This window comes from Hoplias malabaricus, unplaced genomic scaffold, assembly GCF_029633855.1.
Source record: "Hoplias malabaricus isolate fHopMal1 unplaced genomic scaffold, fHopMal1.hap1 scaffold_233, whole genome shotgun sequence".
Taxonomy (NCBI): domain Eukaryota; kingdom Metazoa; phylum Chordata; class Actinopteri; order Characiformes; family Erythrinidae; genus Hoplias; species Hoplias malabaricus.
The window spans coordinates 1-25,394 of NW_027100857.1; the positions used below are offsets into that span (position 1 = coordinate 1).

The following is a 25,394-nucleotide window of genomic DNA, read 5'->3' on the forward strand; positions in this document are numbered from 1 at the left end:
TGACTGTCTGTGAGGAGTGTGGTGTGTTCTCCCTGTGTCTGCGTGGGTTTCCTCCAAGTGACTGTCTGTGAGGAGTGTGGTGCTCCTGGACCCACCGTGACCCTGAACTGTATAAGCGCTTACAGATGATGAATGAATGAATTAAAATTTAGTATTTTGCATAATAATATACGTATGCACACAGAGAGAGAGAGAGAGAGGGGGGGGGGGGGGGGGGGGCGTAATGGCTGTTGAAATATAAAGCTGATTTTCTAGCCTTGAATATGACAATGAGAAAAGTTTTTTGGAAAGACTCACATGCCCACGAGATGAAATCACAAATGAGAAGGTTCTCTCTATCAGGAAGAAGCCATAGATCCCAGCGAGAATGCCCACGATCTTCCAAAGATAATCCTTCTCTTCCCTCAGGTCAGGATCTTCATGATGACTAACATCATGAAGACCAAGGATCTTTAAAAATAGATTTTAAAAAATGCTAAGAAAACAAAACTCAGTAACCTTAGAACAGTGCACTGATTTACAGTAATGTAGCAGACAATGCAGTGCATAGTGGGAAGTCTAAAGTGAGAACACGTGTTTCATCTTATTTTAGTCACATACACAACTTAAAAAGGCTTGACTTTGATGAACACTGCTAAAAAGTCCTCTGCCTCACAGCTACAGGAACTCTCCTGGTTCAGGAGTTAGGTGTGTTCTCCCTGTGTCTGCACGGGTTTCTACCAGGTGTTCTGGTTTCCAGGGTGTGTTCCTGCCTTGTGCCCAATTAATCTACAGGTGCTGGTCATAAATTTAGAATATCATGAAAAACTTGATTTATTTCAGTAATTCCATTCAAAAAGTGAAACTTGTTTATTATAATCATTCATTACACACAGACTGATATATTTCAAGTGTTTATTTCTTTAATTTGATGATTATAACTGACAGCTAATGAAAACCCCTAATTCAGTATGTCAGAAAAATAGAATAGTACTTGTTAGTGATATTAGTGTTGGAGGTGCTACCTCTGGTATCAGATGGAGAAGAGCGTCTCCTGATAGTGTTCCCACAGCCAGGCCCACAAACAGCTGGAGGATGAGAGCATAAGTCTCCGGACAGGAATTAAAAAAGATCAGACATATTCCCAGCATAGAGCCCACTGTGATCAGCAGCACTGCAACTGTACTGTAACCATATCCTTCAGGAGAGAGAGAGAGAGAGAGAGAGAGAGAGAGAGACGAGAGAGAGAGAGAGAGACAGAGGGAGAGAGAGAGAGAGAGAGAGAGAGAGAGAGAGAGAGAGAGAGAGAGAGAGAGAGAGAGAGAGAGAGAGAGAGAGAGGGTGATGTAATGATAACAATAATTCTAGTTTGTGATCCAGTAGGAATGTACAAAATTCATCTGCAAACTGAAGTAAAACTATGAAGAAATTAGAACAGAGATTATTCTATTCTTCTTCTTGATTTATTATTATATAAGAAACGTAGACATTAACTTAGAAAGTAGAATTTGAATGAAGTGCTCAAGTTGGCCATTTGTATATAAAAATCTAGCTGATTTTTCTAAGAATATATTAAAGTTAATTATTTTAAACATTTCCTACATTTTTTCTACTGTAATTAACTAAGTTAAAAATAAGTAAGGATCTTACTCTCGATGTTGGTGGGGGGAGATCCCTTGGCTGTGGACTGTGAGGGCTCACAGGCGTCACCCAGCAGCTGCTGAATGATGGCTGGACAGATGTGTCTGAAGTGATCTTTGGAGATGGGAGAGTGGGAATCCAGGACAAAGATATCCAGCAGCTGACTGGCTGAAAAACACATCTGTGAGAAGGGGTTTAGAAACAGAACCATTAATACAAGCACCATTTATATGTTATTTGTTATTAGTTCAGCTTTCATGCAAGATCTTTACTTTCAGAATCAGGCTTTATCAGTCAATAGAGTCGACCAGGTTGTTGATTGTGGCCTGTGCAGTGTTGGTCCACTCCTCTTCAGAGGCAGTGCAGACATCATGCTGCAGCATGAGGTGATGGTTGTGGATGAATGGCACAACACTAGTCACGGTGTCTCTCTGTATTCAAAATGCCATCAATAAAACGCACCTGTGTTCTTTGTCTATAACACACACCTGTCCGTACCATAACCCCACCGCCACCAAGGGCCACTCCATTCACAACGCTGACACCAGTGAAGCGCTCACCCACACCACACCATACACACAGTCTGCCATCTGCCCTGTGCAGTGAAAACTGGGATTCATCTGTAAAGAGAACACCTCTCCAACATGCCATACGCCATTGAATAAGAGCATTTACCCACTCAAGTCATAAACGACGACGCACTGAAGTCAGATGGAGATTTCTGACAGCTGTCTTTGGTCGTGTAAACCGACTGTTGCTGCAGCTGTGCGGGGGGCTGTTCCCAGATGAAGAGGCTGGATGTGGAGGTCCTGGGCTGGTGTGGTTACACGTGGTCTGAAGTTGTGAGGCCAGTTGGGTGTACTGCCAAACTCTCTGAAACACCTTTGGAGACGGATTACGGTAGAGAAATTCACAGGCAACAGCTCCGGTGGACATTCCTGCAGTCAGCAGCCAACTACAACTCCCTCAACGCTTACGACATCTGTGGCATTGTGCTGTGTGATAAAACTGCACATTTAAGATCGGCCTTATATTGTGGCCGGCCTAAGGCACACCTGTGCAATAATAATGCTGTCTAATCAGCATCTTAATATGCCACACCGGTGAGGGGGATGGATTGTCTCGGCAAAGGAAGAGTGATCACTAACACAAATTTAAATGTCTGAACAATATTTGAGAGAAAAAAGCTTGGATCTTTGGATCTGTGTTTATATTTTTGTTCAGTAAAGTTTATCCCTAAGGTGTTTGATGGGGTTGAGGTCAGGACTCTGTGTGTTCAGACAGAGTGGTGCCACTGAACTCTGTAGGAACAGTTTGAGGAAGGCCCTTTTGTGACTGCATGACAGCATGACTGCAAGGTCCATAAAGGCATGACTGGGTGAATTTCTTGTGGATGAAGTTGTTTGGCCATGAACATCATGTAATAAAGCTTCCAGTCTTTTTGTAATACCTTGCTCAAATTCAAATCAAAGGCAGCACGGTGGCGCAGCAGGTAGTGTCATAGTCACACAGCTCCAGGGACATGGAGGTTGTGGGTTCGATTCTCGCTCCGGGTGACTGTCTGTGAGGAGTGTGGTGTGTTCTCCCTGTGTCCGCGTGGGTTTCCTCCGGGTGACTGTCTGTGAGGAGTGTGGTGTGTTCTCCCTGTGTCCGCGTGGGTTTCCTCCGGGTGACTGTCTGTGAGGAGTGTGGTGTGTTCTCCCTGTGTCTGCGTGGGTTTCCTCCGGGTGACTGCCTGTGAGGAGTGTGGTGTGTTCTCCCTGTGTCTGCGTGGGTTTCCTCCGGGTGACTGTCTGTGAGGAGTTGGTGTGTTCTCCCTGTGTCTGCGTGGGTTTCCTCCGGGTGCTCCGGTTTCCTCCCACAGTCCAAAAACACACGTTGGTAGGTGGATTGGCAACTTAAAAGTGTCCGTAGGTGTGAGTGAGTGTGTGTGTGTGTGTGTGTGTGTGTGTGTCTGTTTTGCTCTGTGAAGGACTGGCGCCCCCTCCAGGGTGTATTCCCACCTTGCGCCCAATGATTCCAGGTAGGCTCTAGACCCACCGCGCCCCTGAACTGGATAAGAGCTTACAGATAATGAATGAATGAATGAAATTCAAATCAGCTTGCAAATCTAATGTGAGCTGAATACAGCAGACATGTACTTAACACACTTGTTCCAGACTGTTCCTCTCACTTTGACAACTGAATATTAACCATCACCGCACCTGTGTCCAGTCCCTGGATCCTTTCATTAACTCCTGGCTGCACGTGTCTGGTAAGTTTGGGATGAGGCCTGTAGTGCTCCGCCTCTCCCTGCCATTCGAGTTATGAGGCACGCCTCCTCCGACACCAAGCTGGCTCAATAACTGCTCCAAATCTGAATAGAAGATGAACAACATGAATATACATAAATGACTGTGAACCACTGGAACGGTGTTCTGGAGTGGAGTGGTGGAAGTCCAGTACCTCTGGGATCATTTGGAATGGAGTTCATGATCCAGAGCTCATCCAAACCTGACTTCACTAAACTTAATATGGTTCAATGTAATCAGAATATGTTCTACACTGAAGACTTGGTGCACCACTTTTCACATTGTTTCTGAGTGTGTGTGTGTGTGTGTGTGTGTGTGTGTGTCTGTTTACCCACGATATGCAGGTTGCTGGTGCGGTTGAGAGACTGGAAGATGTAGTCAGTGAAGAAAGCAGGTGAGGGGAGGTTTCTTTTGCTCACGCAGTGACCCGAGCGGAGGTGATAAATGACAGCTGCTGCCAGTCGAGGAACAGAGGAGGAGTTCACACCTCTGTTGTCCATCACTCCCACATCCTTCATCAGGTGAGCTGCATCGACACACTGAGAACACAACAGCCTGCGTTCAGTCTCTTGTGGATGGGAGCAAATGCCTGATGAGTAAAGCAACATAAGCCCAAGGTCACCATGCCCAATGAGGGGTGTACAATTTAGAGAGAAGTTCACAAAGTCAGTGTTAATTATTATTTATTATTTTCTTTTAAATAATCAATATTGTTGCATTAATGCTTTGGGGCAATACTGTATGTAAATATGGTCATGCCAATAAAGCTTATTGAACTGAAATTAAAATTGATGTGAGCATTAACCTGTGTGAATTTGGAGGCGGGTTCCTCCTGTGGCTGGTAGTTCTGGTTGATGACCTGCAAGATGCTCTCCGTCTCATTGGCTGAGAGGAAACCCCCATCCTCCTGTGGGTGGAGTGCAGTCAGAGACTGGAGACAGTGGGAGAAATTTGGAGAGGGAGAAGTGGTAGCAGAGGAGGAGGAGGAGGAGGAGAGTGATGAAGACATGACACTGGAGGAGCAGAGCTGTCTCATGTTGATGATGTAATAGAGGAGCACGGTGGAAATCTTAAGGTAGTCCTCTTTACTAATGTAGTCTTTCTCATCATCCTCCAGTACTGAGAGTACCTGCTTTCCGGAGAGGCACTATGAGCATGAAAAGAAAAAGCACAGGATGAGGAGATGCTCCACCTTATCACAGACACACACACACACACATAAACAAACACACACAATAGGCCTCTTTGCCTGTGTCTGTGAAGCATGGCACTGTGCCGGGTTTTGAGATTAGTCGACAGCCTTAGCACTCAGTTAATCTCTCTCTCTCTCTCTCTCTCTCTCTCTCTCTCTCTCTCTCTCTCTCTTTCACACACACACACACACACACACACACTCAACTTTGTTTAAAGTACTTGTCTGCATTCCAGGAATTCCTCTTGTGATTCTTTGACCAAAAAATGTAAACTGTAAAGTGCCATTCACAGTGTGACTCCTGGAGGTATTTTGTTCATATATCACACAATTCAGCACACTGGCAGCTAGGCTAACAGTCTCTACACATACACTCACACACGTATTTAAACACTCAGCAGGAAAAAAAGGTAAAAATGTCTGTATAGTCCTATCGTTCTTACTGAAAATGTTTCTGAAAATGTTCAGCATTTGCATATTTAAAGGGGGAGGTACTACTTTGCTTTACTATTTTTCCACAAGTGAACACACTGCTGGCGTCATAATGAATGAGACACACTATGGTCAAAATACCACACGGATCAAACACCTCAGCACTTTCTCCCTCTGTCTAAACGGCCCAGTTCAGAACGACTGGTTTCAGCCTCCGTGGAGAATGAGCCTCTGTTTACTTTCAAGTGCAAGTGCCTAGGAGTTAGTCATTTTTGCTTTGTTTTCACTTTTTTCAATCCCGTTTCTACCATGTTAATATTTTCACTAATTTCTCTGTGCCCATTGTCCTTGTTTTGCTCCACTTACTCCAATATATCTGCACTGAAAATGTAAAGCCTTATTTCTGGATATTAAATGTTTAATGTGTACATCATGTTAGGTTTCTAAAGGTACATCTTTGCTTCTGAAATGGTGGAAAAGAGGACACGCCCCCCGGTGGGGGGGGGGGGGTGATGAGCTCTCACCCCTCGCTGCCATTGTAATGCTTAGCTGAACCTGTGTGTGCTCTTAGGTCCTTTAAACCTTTATTTGCTACACATGGGGAAACATGGGAATTTCTTTTTTAATTCATCCGAGAACTTACATTTACGTTTCAGCATAGCTGCTCAAGACGAGGGTAGGTACATTAGCGTTGAATGACGTAAACAAGGACTACTGACGTGCAGACTGACCAATTAAATGTTTACAGAGAAGGTTATCGACCAATAACGGTAGCGCTACAGTCAGACCGTCCAATCGTCTCAAGCGAATCAATCGGAGTAGGGGAGGGCGGGACTAGTTTGTGAACGGAACTTCTCGAAGTTCTATGTAAGCTCTAGAAAAACAAAATCCCGGGCGTTTGTGAAATTCCTCCCGGACATTTATTAAAGTCTAAAAAAGAGGACATGTCCGGGTAAAAGAGGACGTCTGGTCACCCTATACAGGAATGCCCTTGTGGCGGCCATCTTGGCACCATCACTGGGCAGGTATTTCTGCTCATACAAGATGAGACTCTTATTTGACACTCTATTTATTTGAACATGGACAGAACTATAAACATAAAGCTTAAAGCTACAGTAACAATTAAAAGTCACTGGCAAAATCTGACAAAATCTGAATGAATCATTTGTGGAACTCATTTCACATAACACTAAAACACACACTGGCTACTGAGCATGAGGCTGTCTCTAAAATGTGGTTGTGCTTTTCTCCATTACAGATTGCAGCTACCAGTTAGTGACACGCTTTATGATAATTGTACAACTATACTGTGAAATGTGACCTCAGCATTAGCTGATCCGTGACAGTGAGCAAACACACACTCACACTAGAAATTAGGGGCAGTGAACACACACACACAGAGTGGAGAGCAGCCATCCTCTGCACCTGGGGAGCATTTGGGGGTTAGGCGTCTTGCTCAAGGGCACTCCAGGGGTGTGTTTTTGCCTTGTGCCCAGTGATTCCGGGCAGATGATGAATGGAACGGCACAGTGTCGCAGCGGGTAGTGTTGCATTCACACAAGTCCAGGGACCTGGAGGTTGTTGGTTCAAGCCCCACTCCGGGTGACTGTCTGTGAGGAGTGTGGTGTGTTCTCCCTGTGTCCGTGTGGGTCTCCTCCGGGTGACTGTCTGTGAGGAGTGTGGTGTGTTCTCCCTGTGTCTGTGTGGGTCTCCTCCGGGTGACTGTCTGTGAGGAGTGTGGTGTGTTCTCCCTGTGTCCGTGTGGGTCTCCTCCGGGTGACTGTCTGTGAGGAGTGTGGTGTGTTCTCCCTGTGTCTGTGTGGGTCTCCTCCGGGTGACTGACTGTGAGGAGTGTGGTGTGTTCTCCCTGTGTCTGCGTGGGTCTCCTCCGGGTGACTGTCTGTGAGGAGTGTGGTGTGTTCTCCCTGTGTCTGTGTGGGTTTTCTCCCACAGTCCAAAAATACCCGTTGGTAGATGGACTGGCAACTCAACAATGTCTGTAAGTGTGAGCGTGTGAGTGAATGTGTGAGAGTGTGTGTTGCCCTGTGAAGGACTGGCGCCCCCTCCAGGGTGTGTACCCACTTGCGCCCAGTGATTCCAGGTAGGTTCCAGACCCACCGCGACCCTGAACTGGATAAGCAGACTCAATAGATTTGCATAAAGCTGAGAAAATCAGTTTGGTTTCTCATTTATCACTTACATGTTCAGAAAGTTGTCTCTTACCTCCTCACAGAGCTGCTGGCTTCCACCGATGCGTTCTGGGCACTGTACAACTCTGAAGACCTCACTGACCAGTGCACCCACGTCTGTCCTTCGCAAGTTCACCTGATCTCCCGTTACAGAGGGCAAGCAGCTACTCAGAGCACTGAGAAACCCCAGCAGCGTCCACGGCCTACATAGCCCACGCATTTCAGCAAACACACATGCATACACACTCACACACACACACACACACACAGACACTAACCAAACACCACCCTGTACAGAAGACAGAAACCAGGGAGAAGAATACAGTTTAATCACAAATAGGTGGCTGGTAATATTTAAAGTAAAGTAGCTGAGAATGAGCAAGTGACAAACCATAGCACATGGAGAGGAGAGAGAAAGAGAGAGGGTACGTTTCTTTTGAATACATTGTAATTAAGGGGGTTTCTAATGGCCTCAGAAACAGCAGGAGGACAGAGAGGCCCCTACAACACTAATGAGCTCCACACACACACACACACACACACACAACTCTTAGACTGACTCCAAGTTTGCAAAATGGAGGAAGAAAGGGTTAGTGTGTTTGAAACTATTTACTGGAAGAATACCTACACAGACTTAATAACAATCACATAAGCACTGAAGAGCACCACACACCAGTCTGGATGACCAGCTTGTGTCAGTTTTCCCTGTTTGCCCCCAAACTGAAGCAGTGAATAGGGTTTCCCTTTAGAATTGTGCTACACTCCTAGCTTTTACACCCAAATGCCTGCACTAGTGTTAAAATGACACTGTCATGTCCTGATAACTCCCTCATCAATTACCATCAATACCCAACTGTGACTCTGAAAAACAGGCAGGCACTCAATCACTTTAACCAGCCTCTATATCTGCACTACTGTTTACACGGGTCCTGTTTATAGTGGTACTATCACTTCCACTTAATCTCCTCATCGGTACCTAACCGTGACTCTTTAATAGAGACGGTATGCACTCGTACACTTTATTCAGTTCACTATTCACTATTGTTTACATTGCCTTGTACATCCACTACCTCCCAATCAGGTTATTGTCTTTAGTCAGTGTCCCACTATCAGTGAGCCCGTTTGTATCATATGTCCTTCACTTGTCTTCTGTTTGTTCACTTTCATATATTTATGAACTTAGTTTAGTTGAATTTACTGTATTTTGTTAATGTTAACTGCAGCTTGGAGAGGAGAGTAAAGTAATTTCAAATCTTTGTGCGTCTTGTACATATGAAGAATCGACAATAAAATACGACTTGACTTGACTAAGCATCATTCCCTAGTTATAGTACTTATGAAGCCCTTCCTTTCTCTGGCTGCTCCTCCTTTCCCCATCCCTCAGTGTAATGCTAGATAATTTGGGCAACTGTTAACTAACTAAACATTCATTCATTCATTATCTGTAACCCTTATCCAGTTCAGGGTCACGGTGGGTCCAGAGCCTACCTGGAATCATTGGGCGCAAGGTGGGAATACACCCTGGAGGGGGCGCCAGTCCTTCACAGGGCAACACAGACACACACACACATTCACTCACACACTCGGACACTTTGGTGTCACCAATCCACCTACCAACGTGTGTTTTCGGACCGTGGGAGGAAACCGGAGCACCCGGAGGAAACCCACGTGGACACAGGGAGAACACACCACACTCCTCACAGACAGGAATCGAACCCACAACCTCCAGGCTCCTGGAGCAGTGTGACTGCGAACACTGCCTGCTGCACCACCGTGCCGCCCACTAACTAAACGGAAACGGGCATTTACTTTTCTCCTCCAAGAGTGGCTCCATTACCTGCCAGTGTTTCATAACACACTTCTAAATGGAGCAATTGTACAGTTGTGATCAAGAGTTTACATACACCTAGGCTAAAGGTATTCGTAGTCGAAAGGCACATTTGTTTAGTGTGTTAGTAAAAGTAGAGCATGTACTTTCCATTTTCATTTCAAAATTAGCTGAGACCCTTTTTATTAAAAGTTTTTCTGCTGTATCAGACTCTCAGTGGAAGTGAAGTTTACACTTGTTTGTAGGGCTTGAACCAAATGCTTAGTGCAGCCTTGGCAAGCTTCTCACAATACTGTTCTGGAATTCAAGCCCATTTGTCTTGACAGAACTGCTGTAATTCAGTGTTTTTTGGCCTCCCTGCCCAGGAGAGGGCTTTGCCATAGACACTCAAATCCATTCATGTTGTTATCCTAAAGCTTTGGAGGAATGCTTAAGGAACGTCCTCTGGTCCTTATGGCAAAATAACACTAGACAACACTCCTTCACAGAGCTAGGCCTTTGTCCTGCGTCATGTGATCAAACCTCAGTCAGGCTGTTTAATGTGGATCTTGGAGTGAGCTCTTTTCTCTGGTCATGGTAGCCATTTCAGATTGACAGTTTTAAAATGCACCTGTAGGAAACCCATGCAGACACTGGGATAGCACACCACACTCCTCACAGACAGTCACCCGGGGGAAACCCATGCAGACACTGGGATAACACACCACAATCCTCACAGACAGTCACCCGGGGGAAACCCATGCAGACACAGGGAGAACACACCACACTCCTCACAGACAGTCACCCGGAGCAGGATATGAACCTACAACCTCTAGGTCCCTGGAGCTGTGTGACTGCGACACTACCTGCTGCAGCATTTTGGAAGTTTCATATCAGTAATTTAAGAGCCCTTCATCATTCGTATTTAATGGATTTATGACATCATGTTATGTATCTTTTTGAATTAGAATTCCTGCTGCAGCAATGGAACATGACTGTGTTGGTTTGTGTTTATGTTAAAGACAAAATCTCTTAACCTGTTGAATCTGGAGTCCACATATTTCCTTACTCTAAACACCTACATATACCTATATATTAGCTTCACAAAAGTTACTACAGAGGGGGAAAAATCACTGCAGTATCTGTGTAGTAAAACACAGCTATTACTATTAACAACTGCAAAACAAGCCTGGGTTTTAATGGGTTAACTCCCCTCGCCACCATTCTCAGTTACTTAATCACTGCTCAATGGCCGGCCAGAACTGTCCTAGAGCAAACACACACACACACACACACACACAAACACCATGGATCCAACAATCTGTCCGCTACCAAAACAAAAACAAACGAACAAACAAAAAAGTTTTAATGGCTTTTTCAGAACTGACATAAAACGAGATGTGAGCCATTTTAAGATCAAAGAAGCCACTCCTGATCTTAACTATAGAATAAACAAAGTCATACACATTAGCAGAGCTCTTCAAAACCTTTATCCAGAGCAACACAGGTCCCAAATGTAAAACACCTTCATGTAAACACTCTCTGGAATCACCTACCTTGCTCTTCCTGATACTGTGCCTTTGTGCAGCTGAAGAAAAGATGTTTCCCTTTGCTCAGGACGTGAAGTTAGAGACAAATAAGGAGGGGATTCCAGAACACGAGTCAAAAACCCTCTTATGTGCAAATATGCTTGTGCCACTTTCAGAGGATTAGTAGCCACTGCCTCATAGGTCGGTGGTTACCATAGCGATATCAGCCTCATTTTAGCAATGAGTGTGCAGGGATCAAGGGGGAGGTCCTAGAGACAGGGGGACTGTGTGTGTGTGTGGGGGGGGGGGGGGTTCTGGGGTAGGTCAACTTTTCAGCTCTCCCGTCACCACTACAGACAAAGTGACAAAGTTCTGACCACAGGTGACGCCAGAGGGGGCGATGGGGCTTGTCAGTCTGATGTGTCCATATTCAGGTCACTAATGTTACTCAGGTAACCAGATGATAAGCTGATGTTATCCACAACAGCTCTGACTGTTTAATTTATTTTACAGGGTGTCTTGCAGCAGGACATTCAAATTTAGCAATCGTTTTCCCCGCTTTAACTGGCGTAGTGGTACTTCTTTCAGTTTTACGAAGCAAATCTTACGTAGCTCAGCTTTTATGAAAAAATCAATCCAAAATACACTGGCGGAGTGGCCACTAGAGTACATGAAGTGGCCACACATATCATCAAACACTCTCATTTCATACGAACCTTTTTAGATCTGCTTTATTATTCAGTGACTATTGTGAAACTATATTAATGCTAAATTAGCAGGTGCAGGGATGAGAAATTGAGGTATGTTTGAAGAAGCTGGAATGTTTTTATGTTTTGTCATGTCTTATAGGGCCCCCTCCAGGGTGTATTCCCGCTTTGCGCCCAATGATTCCAGGTAGGCTCCGGACCCACCGCGACCCTGAACTGGATAAGGGTTACAGACAATGAATGAATGAATGTATGTCTTATAGAGCATGTGTCTAAATTCAGTGTTGTTATTGTGTTACTATTAATGGTACTTTCATTAGTACTGAAATTAAGTTGCTGAATAATGAGATGTAATATTAAAGGGGAAACATGAAAAAATCACTTTTACAGTGTGTGTACATTAATATTCATTCATTATCTGTAACCCTTATCCAGTTCAGGATCGCAGTGGGTCCAGAGTCTCCCTGGAATCATTGGGCACAATGCGGGAATACACCCTGGAGGGGGCACCAGTCCTTCACAGTGCAACACACACATTCACTCACACACCTACGGACACTTTTGAGTCGCCAATCCACCTACCAACATGGGTTTTTGGACTGTGGGAGGAAACCGGAGCACCCGGAGGAAACCCACGCAGACACAGGGAGAACACATCACACTCCTCACAGACAGTCATCCGGAGGAAACCCACGCAGACACAGGGAGAACACACCACACTCCTCACAGACAGTCACCCAGAGGAAACCCACACAGACACAGGGAGAACACACCACACTCCTCACAGACAGTCACCCAGAGGAAACCCACACAGACACAGGGAGAACACACCACACTCCTGACAGACAGTCACCCAGAGGAAACCCACGCAGACACAGGGAGAACACACCACACTCCTCACAGACAGGACAGTCACCCAAAGGAAACCCACACAGACACAGGGAGAACACACCACACTCCTCACAGACAGTGACCCGGAGCGGGAATCAAACCCACAACCTCCAGAACCCTGGAGCTGTGTGATTGCGACACTACCTGCTGCGCCACCGTGCCGCCCTGTACATTTATAGTGTATTTGAAATGAAGTAAGCAAATGTTTGTCTCTGTATTGCAAAATGCACAACAAAATGTGTTTTCTACATTTAACCTGTCCATGGCAGTGAACACACACACACACACACTAGTGCACTAGGGGCAGTGAGCACACACCTGGAGCTGTGGGAAGCTGAGGTTTCTGGTGCCCAGGGAGCAGCTGGGGGTTTGGTGCCTTGAGCAAGGTTCCAAGTTCCAAGCATTCCCCACACATTAGTTTCTATTAGTTTTTAGACATTTATTTACAATTAAAAGCTTTGAAGTGGAACTCTGAAAGAACAAACAGTTTTAGATGCTATGAATATAAGAATACAGTGCTATACATGGGATGAGCATGTACTGCGTAATATGCAATTTCTGACTGTTCATAACAAACACATCTGAATACTGAATGAAGCCAATGTCAACAGTTCATATTTTACCGAGCGGCCATTGCACACGACATGGACAAAAGTCTGTGGGCATCTGCTTCTCCAACATGTTTACTTCTGAAAGTAAAAATATTTGTCCTCATTTGTCATTTGTCTTCATCTCTTGGAACATGTTGGAACATTTCTGTGATGATATGATTGCATTCAGCCACAGGGGCATAAGTGAGGTCAGGTACTGGTGTTGGATGATTCATTGTGGATCATGAAAGTCGTTCCAGCTCATTCCAAAGGTACTGGATGGAATTCCATTGCTACAGAGAGCGCAGATCCACTGCTCCACAGCACAGAGGGTTTAGCCTTTAAGTTTGGTGCTCTTGTGCTCATGTGCAGGTGCTCCAGGGCTTCCCATTCCAAGTCATGTTAGTCTTTGAAGATTTCCCAAGCTGTGTGCAATTGAAGGGTTATGCAGGTTGTTTCTGATATCGAGCAGCTTGTGTAAAGTACTTATCCTGTCCTGTGTGTCAGTTCGGTATAATGCTCTTTACGTATGTATGTATGTGTGATTGTGTGTATGTGTGTGTGTGTGTGTGTGTACGTACGTGTGACTGTGTGTGTTAGGAAGGGGTTACGCATGCTCGTTTTGTTCAATGTTAGCGACCAGTCCTTTGGTGTCAACGGTGTTGGAAGATCTTGCCGGGTTATTGAAGTAGAGAGTGTTGTCAAAGGTGCACTCCCCCACCATTGGAATAGTTGGCCTTTTGTAGAACAGGAAAGCAGCCAATCCCACCAAAGCCAGTATCACCAAGACCACCGCTACCACAATGCCAGCATAGCCATGAGGGGCTTCGCCAATGTGATGATCTGCAAAGACAGATCCATTATGAGGTGAAAAAGAATAATAATAATAATAATAATCAAGTATCTTGACCAAAGTAATATTCATAAATATTGTGTAGCATGCTGAGGTTAACCACCACTGCAGTCATAGTTCTTCAAAAACAGATCTAACTCTCAGCTTCACTCTTGAAGAGGGCGACCACAGAGAAAGTAATATATCATCAGGGTGGATAACATAAAAAATGGGAAACACATAAACACAGACAAAAGAAAAATAACTACAACACAACGAAATACGACAGCATTGGAACTCCATAAACCCCCAAGAGACAGAGGGCACCAGAGAATCATGAGGGGCATAACACACACTGGACTTACCACTCATCTAAAGTGAGAGACCGCCGTGGTATTACTATATAGAATACTAGGTACTGTATCCTTCATTCATTCATTCATTATCTGTAAGCGCTTATCCAATTTAGGATTGCGGTGGGTCCAGAACCTACCTGCAATCATTGGGCGCAAGGCAGGAATACACCCTGGAGGGGGCGCCAGTCACTCACACCTACGGACACTTTTGAGTCACCAATCCACCTACCAACGTGTGTTTTTGGACTGTGGGAGGAAACCGGAGCACCCGGAGGAAACCCACGCAGACACAGGGAGAACACAGGTAAGGTATACATTTTTATTAAAATAGATTTTTTAAAATGGTGTTAAACTTGAAATTGTTTTTCCCTATTTTTAGGCCATTTTTCGAGTTCAAAGGAAGAGAAAGTTGAACATTGAGCAGTTACAGTGTGCCTTACGAAATTTTACCAATCCATTTCATTCATTCATTCATTTTCTGTAACCACTTTATATGGTTTACGGTCATATTGGGACCGGAGCTGACCTGGACTCACTGGGCACAAGGCCATAATAGAAAAACGTATCTGTAATTGTAGTGTATTCCTGGCGTTAAAAGATTGGTGATTAGACTGATTCACTCACCAACATCTGGCTGCTTCTGAGTTGGTGGTACAACTGGAACAACACAAAGACCACAGCTGGTTTAAGTAAAAAGCAGGTTTAGCAGGAAAATGGATTAACCTAAGATTAATCAAATCTTCTGTGTGTGTGTGTGTGTGTGTGTGTGTATGCACTAAAGTGCAAATGTAAAACACCACCGTTTATTTATTTAATTTCCATGTAAATCGAAATTTAAGAAGTGTGAAGTCTGAGAAAATCATGCTAATAAACATTCGAAACCCAATGCACTGTGAAGCAGAAAATGCTTCTAAGACTGAACTTTGAAGGTGTGTAAAATGCCCCTGTAACAAGTGGCCAAAATACATGGAAGTTCTAATGAGGCAAAGTGTGTACACATTAACACAAACACAATGAATATTATATTTACTTGTTAACACGGGAAAAATACAATTCACGCACTCTTTCTGGGCCTTAGATTTGGAATAAACAAAGGGTAGTTTACTGACCCTTTTCACCATATTCTCTTGTATAATCATGTGTGCGGTTTGTGACACTTACCCTTTTCAGTTTTGCAGATATAAGCCCTGTAGCCACTGCACTGGGTGTTGAACCACAGGCCAGTGTCTGATCTGACCTCCACACAGTCACCGTAAGTATTGGGAACACGAGGAGCCCAGTTGGTGTAGTCCACTGCCATGTTATCAATCCACATCCACTCACCTGAGACACACACACACACACCAGTTTGCATATCTGAAGACTGCAAAAGTGATGCAGTGATTTTCTCACTATTTGAACAATTGCCAAAATCTGGAAATACAGAGTTAATTATATTTGACACCAAATAAAAAAAAAGAACAGGAAACAGCAGATATAAGATCTAGATATAGGTTGATCTCATTGCTAAGGCTTCATTTTTCACTGTGTAATGCAGTGCACTACTCCACGGTGAGCTGCTGGACCTGAGTGGCTGCGGTGCATCCCAATCCAGAAAGATTTCGAATCATCCTGAAGCATCTCAAGGTTCTTCTGGATGAACTGGGCTTCCATCATGTCCTCCACACTCAACAAAGAAGCACCTGTAAATACAGGCGGGTCATTAGTTCTAGTTAAAACCTCCACTGAATCTCATCCCAAAGGTATTTAACAGAGCTCTAGCTCCACAGCTCAGTGCTGAGGGTTATATTCCCTCTCTACCCCACCCTTTATCTCCTCTCATCAGTCAGAACCAGGTTAGGCACTGTGGACGTCTGTTCTCAATTATGACTAAATATAGCTAAACAAAAAAAATCCAAAGAAAATATGCAAAGACCTCCATTACATAAAGCTATCTGAAGTGATTGTGCTGACTTACCTATTCTCATACACTCCACTGTGGCATGAGCCCAGTTCTCACTCCTGGACACCATGAAAGCATAGCAGTGTCCTCTGAAAGGAATCCAGGTCTTGTGTCTCTTGGGTTCTGGGCAGTTTCCCGGAAGCTGAGGGGGCTCCGTGGGAGCAATATCTACAAATTAAGGACAAAATGAACCAACGCTTTTAACAAGAACACACTTCAAAAAGTTCAAATGAAAATATAATATAATCATTTTTACAGCAATACTCCTGGGTTCCAAATAAACTGTAGAATAGAAAAGAGAAAAATAACACTATAAACTCGACAACCCCATTTCCAGAAAAGCTGGGACATTTTGTACAATGCAATAAAACGAAGAATCTGTGATATGTTCATTCCCTTGAAAATTGTTTTAACTAAGGTGGCATGGTGGAGCAGCAGGTAGGTGTCGCAGTCACACAGCTCCAGGGACCTGGAGGTTGTGGGTTCGATTCCTGCTCCGGGTGACTGTCTGGGAGGAGTGTGGTGTGTTCTCTCTGTGTCTGTGTGGGTTTCCTCCGGGTGACTGTCTGTGAGGAGTGTGGTGTGTTCTCCCTGTGTCCGCGTGGGTTTCCTCCGGGTGCTCCGGTTTCCTCCCACAGTCCAAAAACACACGTTGGTAGGTGGATTGGCGACTCCAAAGTGTCCGTAGGTATGAGTGTGTGAGTGAATGTGTGTGTGTGTGTGTCTGTGTTGCCCTGTGAAGGACTGGTGCCCCCTCCAGGGTGTTTTCCCGCCTAGCGCCCAATGATTTCAGGTAGGCTCTGGACCCACCGCGACCCTGAACTGGATAAGGGTTACAGATAATGAATGAATGAATGAATTGTTTTAACTAAGTACAACACAAGGAAAAGATATCCAATGTTTTAACTGAAAAACTTCAATAAATCTACAATTTGACGCCTACAAACAACTTAAAATAGTTGGGACTGAGGCATATTTACTACTATGTTATATTAGAATTAGAATTAGAATCAATTTATTGCCCAATGTGCTGCACACAGACGAATTTATTCTCCACGTTTAGCCCAATCCGTGCAGTGAAACACACATTTACACACACACAAATGAACACTAGGTGGCAGTGAGCACACATGCCTGGCGCGATGAGCAGCCCTAGCCACAGTGTCCAGGGAGCAATATGCGCCTTGCTCAAGGGTACTTCAGTCATGACCTGCCGGCTCTGGGGATCGAACCGGCAACCTTCTGGTTACAACCCAGTTCCCTAACCTCCAGGTCTGTTATATCAGCTTTCCTTCTAATTACATTGTTTTGCAACAGTGGGAATTTTTGCTTCTCAAAAGTCAGTTTCTGATCCGGGTCTCAACTGCAGGAAGGCCAGTCAAGCACACACACTCTTTCCCTAAAAAGCCATGTTGTTGTAGTACATACAGAAAGAGGCCTGGTAATGACTTGCTGAAATAACCATGGACTTCCCAGGAAAAGACTAGTGTAGATGGCAGCATATTTCTCTGATGATCAATGTACATCAATGGTACCTTCTCACATATGCATATGGTCACTGATGTACACCCATACCATGCTGACATGAAGGCTATTGCACTTATCACTCATAACAGTCACTCTACAAAATTTTGGTGGAAACTGTTGCATGCATCAACATCAAATTTGTTTATATTTAAAAAAAACACATTATAATGGGTCAGTGAAATCTTTACAAATTGATTTTTTGGTTTTTTAGCTGGTTACAGGAACGCTTTGTAGTATTTTTATCTTAAAATTACAGAATAGAGCCTCTGTCATGTTTACTCAGCTGAAAACTGCACTAAGCACTGTTCTTTTTTCTTTTTTTTGATTGAAGGGTGGGGGGGGGGTAGGATCAAGCTTCATACACTGAATTATAAGAAATTTACCAGACAAAAAACACCTGTAATATCACACCCTCGTCCTGTCGTGTCTGTTTTCCCTGCCATCTGCTCTCTTAGCACATGGCTCTGTTTGTTGTTGTCCATGTCTCTGCCTTAGTCCCGCCTTTGTTCCGCCTCCTCGTCTGTGTCTCATTTGTTACCCTCCCCTCTCATTATCTGTCTCAGGTGCGTCTCGTCTGTTTTTAGTATTTAAGTCCCCTTGTATCACATCCTCTTGTCGGTCATTCGTTCTTCGTACTGTTTCAGTCCATGTTATCAAGTCTGTCATGTTATCAAGTCTGTCTGTCGCCGCTGAGTCTCCGTCATTGTTTTCCATGTCGTCGTTTTGTTTAGTTTCCAAGTCTAGTCTGTCTCTGCTGTTCTTCGTTTCGTTTCCTCCGAAACTATTGAGCAACTTAAGCTACAAAATATTCCCACAAAGGGCATGAAAAATATAGTGCACCACTTATATCTCACCTTTGATGACTTTAGGAACTTACAGTATGTCGACAACTATACAGAAACCTTTTGTAAGCGGATGTTATATCTTAAATAATCTGGAATCGAAATCATGTGTTTGTACTGAGAAGTTGGAGTTACCTGGGGAGCGCTTGCAGAGAGAGTAGTAGGTGTTGCTGCATTCTGCTGTTTTCCAGGTTCCATCTGTGTCAATGTACACACAACCCAGGTTTCTCTTGGGCTCCCCTGCTCCCCATTTAGTGTAGCGCAGCATCCAGTTATCCACCCAGCGATAGCGCTGACCCGTCTTCAAACAAAATAAAAGTCACAATGCGTATATAGCTGGCATGTATACGTAACAGGTGTGTTGCGGAGGCTGGATGCAAGTGTAAATAGGGCTTTTATTAAATAAAGACATAACACAGATGTAAAAAAAAAAGGCAGAGTTAAAGCACAGAAACAGACATATACATAATTAGCACCACTGCAGAGCCAATAACCGACAACCCAGAGACAAAGACAAAGAGCTTTTAAACAAGTGCATGGCAGGGGGAGATCTTAATGATGTGTGTCTATATATACACAATATATGTCCAGGTTTGGGGACACTCCTTGTGCAGCTTGTGTAATCACCATGGAATAAGACAAAATGAAATAGCTACACAAGATGTTAAGTTCATACTGCCCAGTGCCTACAACGGGCTAAATGGATATAAAATAATAGACCTGCTGTCTGTGGCATGATGGAGCACCCTCCAGTACTTTGGGGTGAGTAGGGCTGGTGTTTGTTATCCAGCACTAATTGTCCAACATCAGCAGCTGACCTCATTATTATATGTTATTAAACCTGAATGCAATTTAATTCTCACAACTATCTTCCATTGCATTTGGAGCAACACTTTCCCAAATGAATGGGGTGGGGACAAACTACTTATTAAAACACTTGGATGTGGTTTCCCAAACCGGGATAAAGCCAAGTCCTGGACTATATCCTCTTTTAAATGGTAAAAAAAGTAAATAAATAAGTCACAATTCAAAATGCTGGGTAGTGAAGGACTAGACTTAACCCCTGTTTGGGAAACCACCCCTCCATTTCAGGAGAAACACCCACAAACCATTGGCCATGCAGTTTTCTAAAATCACTTTTTCAGAGGCTCTCAATTCACAAAGCGGCCTGTGAGCTTACCAGGTTGCTATTGAGTCCAATCCATATTGGCTCCTTGAATTTGCTGAACCTAAGGATGGACAGAGCCTGGGTGATGGAATCCAGGATGCTGGCTAAGTCAGCATCATCTGCTTTACACTGCCTCCGGGCTTCATCCCAACTCATCTTCTCTGTCTGCAGCTTATATGAGTTATTCCCCAAAGCAAAATATGCCTTTGGTGACACAGTTGTCACTGGAATCTGTATCTGAGAGTCTAAGGAAGACCACACACAACATTGGGAATATTTGAATTGGCATTGTGCTATAAATACATGGATATGTAGGAGGTAGTAGTTGCTGTTTGGTGTGGTGTAGTGGGTAACACCACTGCCCTCTACCCAGGAAACGGGGTTCAGTTCCTAGCTGGGTGCGTACACTACATTATATCATTAAGAATCCCTGAGCTGGAGTCTTAACACCACACCTCTTAGCCTTACACTGGAACATGAATAAATCATTGCAAGTTATTCTGGATAAACGGAGGGTATAAGTCCTGACTAGTCAAGAATGCACAGTCATTTTCACTCACCGATATTCCTCTTACAGATGAAACCTCGCTTCTCACTGCAGTCTTCCACCTTCCACATGCCTGTAATATGGTTCGGCTCCTTCACTATTATCACGCAGTCAAACTGTAGATGGTGGGAGTGATGTCATTCATTGCACGCATTAAAGAAAGCAATCATTTGTAAGAGAACATGGCAAAAGGACATACAGAAAAATATTGTAAGCAGGAGTTTTATAAAAATCTTATGCAGTTTGCTTTCTTGCACCATGTTGATGTTACTGGACCTACTATACTTATAACACTTCTACTTAATGTCGGCATTGGGGGCAGCTGTGGCCTTAAGGCTAAAGGAGCTTGAGACTGGAGGGTCACTGGTTCAATTCCCGGAAATGGCAGTAAATATCCATCAACAGCTGAGTGCTTTTGATTAAGTCACATAACCCCTAAACTGGTACCTGGGCGTCGAGGGGGTTGGCGTCCCACTGCTCCATTAGTGTGCCTCTAATAGTTCACTGACTGTTTAGTATATTGTCCCATTTAGTAATGCAATGTCTACTGATACCACTTAAGTAAATGTTATAAAGGGTTCAGTGCAATAACTCCATCCATCCATCCATTATCTGTAACCGCTTATCCAGTTCAGGGTCGCGGTGGGTCCAGAGCCTACCTGGAATCATTGGGCGCAAGGTGGGAATACACCCTGGAGGGGGCGCCAGTCCTTCACAGGGCAACACACAGACACACACACATTCACTCACACACTCACACCTACGGACATTTTTGAGTCGCCAATCCACCTACCAACGTGTGTTTTTGGACTGTGGGAGGAAACCAGAGCACTCGGAGGAAACTCACGCAGACACAGGGAGAACACACCACACTCCTCACAGACAGTCACCCAGAGGAAACCCATGCAGACACAGGGAGAACACACCACACTCCTCACAGACAGTCACCCAGAGGAAACCCATGCAGACACAGGGAGAACACACCACACTCCTCACAGACAGTCACCCAGAGGAAACCCATGCAGACACAGGGAGAACACACCACACTCCTCACAGACAGTCACCCGGAGGAAACCCACGCGGACACAGGGAGAACACGCCACACTCCTCACAGACAGTCACCCGGAGGAAACCCACGCAGACACAGGGAGAACACACCACTCTCCTCACAGACAGTCACCCGGAGGAAACCCACGCAGACACAGGGAGAACACACCACACTCCTCACGGACAGTCACCCGGAGGAAACCCACGCAGACACAGAGAGAACACGCCACACTCCTCACAGACAGTCACCCGGAGGAAACCCACGCAGACACAGAGAGAACACGCCACACTCCTCACAGACAGTCACCCGGAGGAAACCCACGCAGACACAGGGAGAACACGCCACACTCCTCACAGACAGTCACCCGGAGGAAACCCACGCAGACACAGAGAGAACACACCACACTCCTCACAGACAGTCACCCGGAGGAAACCCACGCAGACACAGGGAGAACACACCACACTCCTCACAGACAGTCACCCGGAGGAAACCCACGCAGACACAGAGAGAACATGCCACACTCCTCACAGACAGTCACCCGGAGGAAACCCACGCAGACACAGAGAGAACACGCCACACTCCTCACAGACAGTCACCCGGAGGAAACCCACGCAGACACAGGGAGAACACGCCACACTCCTCACAGACAGTCACCCGGAGGAAACCCACGCAGACACAGAGAGAACACACCACACTCCTCACAGACAGTCACCCGGAGGAAACCCACGCAGACACAGGGAGAACACACCACACTCCTCACAGACAGTCACCCGGAGGAAACCCACGCAGACACAGGGAGAACACACCACACTCCTCACAGACAGTCACCCGGAGCGGGAATCGAACCCACAACCTCCAGGTCCCTGGAGCTGTGAAAACTGCTTTGTGATCAATAAAATGTCAATAATAGATGATCTTATATGATTTACAGTAGATCCAAAACAGACCAAAATCCTAGAAAAGCTGAATCAGAACTTATGAAATTATGGCACTACACTACACTTCTCTTTCAATATTTCCATTCTTCCATTACACGAGTCATCAGCTGCCAAAGGATAACTGTCTCTTTGCCTCTATACTTCTTTGCTCATGAAGGGCATTGAAGCACATGTTAAAGAATTTCACACAGTTTCTGTCGTCTCAAATCAATGGTGGGATGATTTTTTTAGTGCTGTATAGAAGTATTTTTGAACAATTCTTTAAAGAACCACACACAACACGTGAAAAGGATTCATTCGTCCTTTTAAGCAGTGAATTCATGCTGTTCTAGGAGACACGGTTCAGGTTTTCTTGAACTTTCTCCCCCAATCGCACAGAGTGCCTCTAGGCTCGGGAGGGGAAAGGTGAACATGGGCTTTCTCAGAGAAACGTCAAGCTGCCTACTGCTTCGGTTCGTCGAAGACATCTCAAACTCTCCAGGTTAGCCGCAGGCAAAGATGGCAAAGTCCTACTCATCCAGAGAGCTGCACTCTGAGGCATCACCTGGAATTGAACCTGCAATCTTCTGGTGACAGAGCTCACATCTAGAAGGCTGCGCCGCTTGGGAGCCCAGCATTTTCTTGACATGTGATTAGCAGGCACATTATGTAGCACAGCAACTTGATGTAAAGAACATAATCGGGTAGAACACTGCAACACATACTGACACAGCGTTCCAAGGTCTGAAGATAGTACAGAAGAATTTATGCAAAATGTTTGTTAATGTTTCCTCACAGGGCCAGAGGGAGAGCCTTGAATTAAAACACGTCCAGGACATTTTCCAGCTGCAGACACGCTTTAAAGCATGAGAAAATGTTTCGGAGCAAAATACCTGAGGGTTGTGATTGTTGTGAACAGACGTATGGAAGACCTACCTTTGGAATGTCTACGTCTTCAAACCACACAGTCTGAAAAGCAGAAAAAAAAAAGCCAATGAGGATCAGGGATGAACTTAATGAACAATGCTCAAGAAGATCTGTGAGAAACTCCCATGAGTCCAGAGCAAAAGTGGGAGATGTTGTTCCTCAATGAGGAACAGAACTGGGAAATATGAGAATCGTTCATGAGAAGCAGTTTGTTTTTAGAGTGGGCCACATCATAGGCAAGTGTGTGGGTGGATGTGCAGAACACCTACCCTTTTCTTTCTGTAGTGATGGTCCCACATTTGCGAGAAGTATTGATCAGCCTGTGTTAAACAAAAGTAATTAAGAGATATTTAGACGTAAGAACCTTTGCATGTGGCTAACATTCATTGAGGTGAAAACACTGAGAATGTGAAATGTATAAGTTCTGTCATTTTTTAATATAAGACAGGAAACCCGGTTATTTCCTTTGGAAGCGGATTTACACAAGACTGAATTTTCCGAGCAGCAAGTCCTAGTTCTTTGTTGGCTACAATTCCAGTGACGTGCGTTTCAGAGTGTTCACCACTCACACTCCATTTGTCACCTTGGAGAAACTGAGAGAGAACGCAGCTTCCTTTCCTCGCACTGACCACCACTGGCAGCCATCTGAAGACATGGCTAAAGAATGGACAAATCAGGAAAATGCTAATCCCACCCATCATCCAGACATCTCTCAACTACATGGCCAAACTCTGAAAGAAATGACATCACCGCTGTAAAGAAGTCATTGAAACTGGCTGAGACGGGGTGTGCCAGCTTTAAACGAATGGCTCAGGTACAACGAAGGACTGCACGAAGAAACGTGTCATATTAGAAAAGAAGCTGCGACGATGCCGATGCAAGGAATTATGACGGAATGGTCATTTGAAAGTGCACAAGGATGAGCTGGACACACTGAGCTAAAGCCTCCTCAGAAATGTTCCTCCCAGTCCTCCGCTGGTAAAGAGTAGAGTAGAGCAGAGTAGATGTACTTCTGTCCAATCATAGGTTCATTTCTACTTTTAACATTCTCTTGTATCTATGACTCACAAAGAATCGGAAATCCCGAAAGTAGCTTAAAAAGTAGCTATCCTTTTCTTCACACTAACATTGCTTTAATTACTTTTGATCAGACATGACTTAGCACTACACAGCCACTTAGGAACGGTCAAGAGAACGAATAAAGCAAGGAGCAATGTACAATCTGATGCATTTTTGACATTTTGAAAATAAATAGCTTCTTAGTACGTTTTAATAGTAATTCCCAGTGTCTGAATACAATCATGAGTGTTTTGCTAAAGCTATGCCACGTTCCTCTGCAATCATAACTTGTATGGTTAGCATGGCTCTGTGAATACGCTGCCCAGATTGTTCAGAATCGGTGGGTGTGAAATGAAGGGCAAACTTCCAGGGCAGAATATGGAATCCCTAATACAAGTCATGTTCACATATGAACTCCAAAGAAAGTCCAGAGAATCTCCGGAGTAGTAACACACAGTAGATTGTGTGTCAGTTGTGTTCTTGCAGTGGGAAATCCTCCATGTGTTATAGGCATATGTGGTGCTCTCACAGTGCTAGCTTTAATTACAGGGCAATGCTCCAGAAAATGACTGACTCCATTCACACATACGGTCACTTTGACTTTACCCGAAGCCTGTACTAGGGCGCTAATGGGATAAAGTCTGTGTAAATCTGGGACAAACGTTGCAGGCTTTCTGGGTTATTGTGCATGTGTGAAAGGGACTACAGACTTTTATGGACAAAGTGGATAAAGGTCTCCTTTGCTTTGAGGAGGAAGTAGACAAAACAGAAAGAAAACAGTGTCCAAAAAAGCACTGTTCAGGTGGTTGTCACACACACACACACACACACACACTGTGTCCTAGTTATTTATGACACGGGAACACACTTTATTTAGTAAAAATATCTGTGTTCTTTGAACAAAGAGAGTAACTGACTTTTGTATGTTTCATGATGCTTTACTGGGAAAATAATTCTAGAGATTTTTAGAGTCACATTACA

General features: G+C 44.5%; 2 protein-coding genes across 3 annotated transcripts in view; both read right to left on the reverse strand.

Annotated features, from left to right (window-relative positions):
* Positions 1-297: 297 nt before the first annotated feature.
* On the reverse strand, positions 298-11,202 carry LOC136681978 (zinc transporter ZIP12-like; the record flags this gene model as incomplete). Its single annotated transcript, XM_066658768.1, has 8 exons — positions 11,088-11,202; positions 7,759-8,013; positions 4,717-5,058; positions 4,243-4,450; positions 3,825-3,976; positions 1,630-1,801; positions 1,005-1,177; positions 298-450 (listed from the first exon to the last, which is right to left on the reverse strand). Coding segments are annotated over exons 2-8 (1,386 nt in total), but the record flags the coding sequence as incomplete, so codon positions are not given.
* Positions 11,203-13,097: 1,895 nt separating this feature from the next.
* The window catches only part of mrc1a (mannose receptor, C type 1a), a 36,931-nt gene continuing 24,634 nt past the window's right edge, over positions 13,098-25,394 (reverse strand). The window contains exons 23-32 of one of the 2 annotated variants that reach the window (XM_066658769.1): positions 23,624-23,674; positions 23,364-23,396; positions 20,476-20,578; positions 19,928-20,160; positions 18,883-19,048; positions 16,394-16,546; positions 16,002-16,118; positions 15,598-15,759; positions 15,061-15,093; positions 13,098-14,091 (exon numbers count right to left, since the gene is read on the reverse strand). In XM_066658769.1, the coding sequence (XP_066514866.1) occupies positions 13,856-14,091; positions 15,061-15,093; positions 15,598-15,759; positions 16,002-16,118; positions 16,394-16,546; positions 18,883-19,048; positions 19,928-20,160; positions 20,476-20,578; positions 23,364-23,396; positions 23,624-23,674 (1,287 nt within the window). In that variant the 3' untranslated portion in view covers positions 13,098-13,855. The remainder of the gene's footprint in view (positions 14,092-15,060; positions 15,094-15,597; positions 15,760-16,001; positions 16,119-16,393; positions 16,547-18,882; positions 19,049-19,927; positions 20,161-20,475; positions 20,579-23,363; positions 23,397-23,623; positions 23,675-25,394) is intronic. The other variant, XM_066658770.1, reaches the window with a different exon arrangement.